Source organism: Oryzias melastigma, linkage group LG18, assembly GCF_002922805.2.
Source record: "Oryzias melastigma strain HK-1 linkage group LG18, ASM292280v2, whole genome shotgun sequence".
In the NCBI taxonomy this organism is placed as follows: domain Eukaryota; kingdom Metazoa; phylum Chordata; class Actinopteri; order Beloniformes; family Adrianichthyidae; genus Oryzias; species Oryzias melastigma.
The window spans coordinates 12,780,458-12,784,132 of NC_050529.1; the positions used below are offsets into that span (position 1 = coordinate 12,780,458).

Here is a 3,675-nt window from a genome sequence, read left to right on the forward strand (position 1 = left end):
TGTCGCGTCTTTCTCCATGAACTGCACCACACAGTAGGCCAGCTGCAACGACACAACAAGTTACACAGACTCTCAGAGGAAAGCGGATTCTTGATTCCCCGCAGGGTTCCTCGCCGCCGCGTTTCTCCGACGCCAGCGTCCGCACGGTCATAATTTCCTATTATCTTCGCAGCGCCAGTCAGCGACAGTGTCCGTCTCCTCCGCTGAGGCAGGTTGTCGAGGAGACGGAGACTGTGTGTGTTTGCGTTGGAAGGAGTGATGTCGAGTCCCCGAGGGGCGGATGTGAGGCAGAGTTCAGGCCGCAACTCCGGGGTTTTCTCGGCTTTTATGGTCCACGTGTAAAAAATATGAACCGTTAAAGTCAGAGACTATGATTTGAATAAAGAAATTTGAGCTTAATTTTCTTGATATGTGTTCTCCATCATGAGAAAAAGCCATGTTTTTGTGAGTTTTCATAAAATAATTAGAAATAGTGACAAATGATCAATCATGAATAACTATCACCATCAATATTTTGAAATATGAGCACACTCTAGATTAATTATTCATTTGGATTAAGTGTTCAGGAGTGTTAAAATAATATTTGAATATTTTTTTTATTTCATTCCAGAGTTTAAATAAGTGTGCTGTTGTTTCTCTGACACATTTGATGATGTTTAAGGTTCAAACCAACCGTTTCTTTGGTGATTCTGGAACGTCAACTCAACCTCTACATTCTTTTGTCCACTAGGTGTCACTATTGAGATGTTGACTCTTTAACAGGCACCAGCTAATTTGCTGATGATGTGAGGAAAACAGATTTAATACTTCATTAAATGTGTTTTTTTAAACATTTTGAGCTGTGTCAGCTGTTATTAATTCACAAATTATCACATGCTAATCATGATAGCTCATTATTTGGTAAAACGCATAAACCTCCAACTCATCCTGATTATAAACTTCTGAATCAGTTGACCTTTGTTATATTGTTTTTTTCTGACAGTTAATCATCAAAATAAAAAAATATTTTAACTTTTATTTAGTGAATCATAATTTTTAGCCAATTCCAGATCAAAAACTACACTGATTTCAGCTGTTACTTTATTTTGACATCCCAAATCGATGCAAAAGTGTTAAAACTCCCTCCCTGGATTTGATCTGTGAATATTTACGAGCAGAACTGGGTCAGGGCTTCTGCCGTCTCTCCTGTGACCCCGTCCAAGCAAGTCGTGCTTTTGAAGTGTGTGAATAATGCATGTGTGTGAAGGTGCAGAGAAATGTAGGGCACTCCGCCAGACTGAGCCTCACACACCAGCTCGCGGGGTTTGCGAAGAACAAACTGTACCATCGGAGGCAAACAAAGAGCGGCACGCACCACGCCGCCGCCCTCTGTGTCGCTGAACCTTACGACCACCCGAACGCACGTACGAGCGCGCACACACACACACACACCGCAGGAGGAAATCAAAGGCAAGCCCTCTTTGTCACTTGAAGGTGAGAGCTTCTCTTTATGCTTTTATGTGTCTCAACTCTGCCTCCTGGTGGTGAGCTCGACACACTGCACTCCTCACTTATCGGAAAAGACACTAAAATAAAACTTTATTGAACCATGATCATGTTTTAGGCGCTACTTAAGCCAAACACAGATTCTAAATAAAATGTAAAGCATTAAAACAATTTTTAATGGATTGCAAACAAGTCTGGTTGTCAAAAGATGAGCTTTTATGTGAGGAATGTAAAGCAGTTACACATCTGAAAGTGGGAATCAGCTCCAGGCTTCTACCACTAACAGACAATAGTTGAAAGGATTGTCAGCTTGAAAGCTTTTATTTGTTTTTCTTTGGTAAAATGTTTAAGTTTTTTTTATGGTTGAGCGCTGTTTCCTACCATTAGATTTTAGGAGTTTATTGTTTTAATCTGTTTTGATGGTGATGGTGGATGAAATGGACAATCACTTAGGCCCTTTTTCTGACATTTCCAGTTTGGCGAACCGGACAGATAAAGCGCGCATCAACTTGTAGTGTCATTTCGAAAGTTTTATTGAAAGAAGTTTCACTATGAAGCACGACCTTTTGTATTTTTATGATCTACTCAAACATCTCATCAACGTAAACTTTTCCCATGGTAGGATAATAGAGACTCACTCAAATGAAAATGGTGTTTAGGGTGTTTTTAACATGTTTTATGGCGTTTTTCTCATGATGGAGGACATTTATGAAGAGAATTTAGCTTAAAATCACATTTCTGAGTATTTCTTTATTCAAATTGTTGTGATTCAGGAGAGGACGAAAGTATGCCGTTTAAAAAAGATTGTATTTGTGATGCACAAAATACGCTGGGCGGGTCACAAGATCCTCACTCCGCTCCATTCTGCAAAAACTATGTCCTAAAAAACGACACAAGTTTTATGATTTTGGTTAAAAACAGTAAAATCATAATTAAAAAAATTTTTAAAACAGATCAGAAGATGATCCGATTACAGTAATTTTCGTCCCAACTGTAACGCATTTCACACCGATTCTAAGACAAAAGTTATTTTAGACATCTTTCCACATAAACACTGGAGTTCAGTTCACTAACCTGTGCGTGGAAAATGGAGAGCGACTTAGCCGTGTGCAGCGGGATCAGGACTCGGACCAGGAACTGCTTGTGTTCGGCTTTTAGAGGCAGAGCGAAGCCGTTGATGATGCTGAAACAGAGGAAAAGTCCAAACCAAACATTCAGCTTCTACGCTCCACATATCTGGAACAGACTTCCAGAAAGCCTTAGATCAGCTGAATCCAGGTTAAAGATCCACCTGTTCTCAGCTGTATTTGAGTATTTTTTATTCAAATGTTTACCTCAGCAATTTTACTTTAAGCTTTTCTTTAAATTTTTATTTATAAAATCTGCATTTGGAAAACGTCTTATGTTTTGTAGGTATTTTTCAGTAAATCTGACAATAACATATCCATACTATCACATCCATAGTCAATTAATACACATAAAATGAGAAAATCACTTTTGATTACTTGTTTTTTTTAAATATATATATATTTTTGAAAATGTAATCATACATGATGAATGTGTGACCGGCTAAGTTTGCATCCATTATTATTTTTTTTAAATAAAATAAAAAATTTTAAAACATTTTTTTGTTTGGCTCATCTCTTCTGACTGTTTGTCTCGTTCACCCTCCTCTCTCATCCCTCCTTTTCCCTATGTGGGAGGAGCTAAAAATACCGCTGTTACCATCAACATGAATACAAACCTCTCTCTCCACAGATGACTTCTCCACCTCTGACTCACTCGTGCTCCTCTCCATGAATCTCCTCCTCTATCCCTCTCCTCTCGAGGAGGTCCATCCTTTCCTTTCCACATTTCTAAGCTCACTTTTAGATGATCAAAATACCTCAAATAGTTGGAAAATTGTCATTTTCTATCTTTGGGTTTGACCAGAAATGAGTCCAGTTTGCGGATTGACCTGCTTTTAACGAGCTCGAGCTGAATCGTCACAGGATGCCTCAAGAAAAACGAAGGAATCTCTATTTATTAAGCAGAATAACCCAGTCTCCCCAAAAAGCTGCATTTTTCTGTCTCCTCCTGTTTGTCGTAACAATCAGGGGGTTCTGTGGGTTCTATCATATCAGGGCTTGTCTTCTTGGTCTGGGGTCGTTGCCGTGGTTCTTGCCCTTGCTGGGGCGGCTGGAGTCCTGC

The 3,675-nt window shown here is 39.4% G+C and overlaps 1 protein-coding gene across 1 annotated transcript in view; it reads right to left on the reverse strand.

Moving 5' to 3' along the window:
• Positions 1–3,675, reverse strand: part of ppp2r5b (protein phosphatase 2, regulatory subunit B', beta) — a 38,839-nt gene that overhangs the window by 6,309 nt on the left and 28,855 nt on the right. Inside the window, exons 7-8 of the mRNA XM_024287785.1 lie at positions 2,560–2,668; positions 5–42 (exon numbers count right to left, since the gene is read on the reverse strand). Coding sequence (XP_024143553.1) covers positions 5–42; positions 2,560–2,668 — 147 coding nt within the window. The remainder of the gene's footprint in view (positions 1–4; positions 43–2,559; positions 2,669–3,675) is intronic.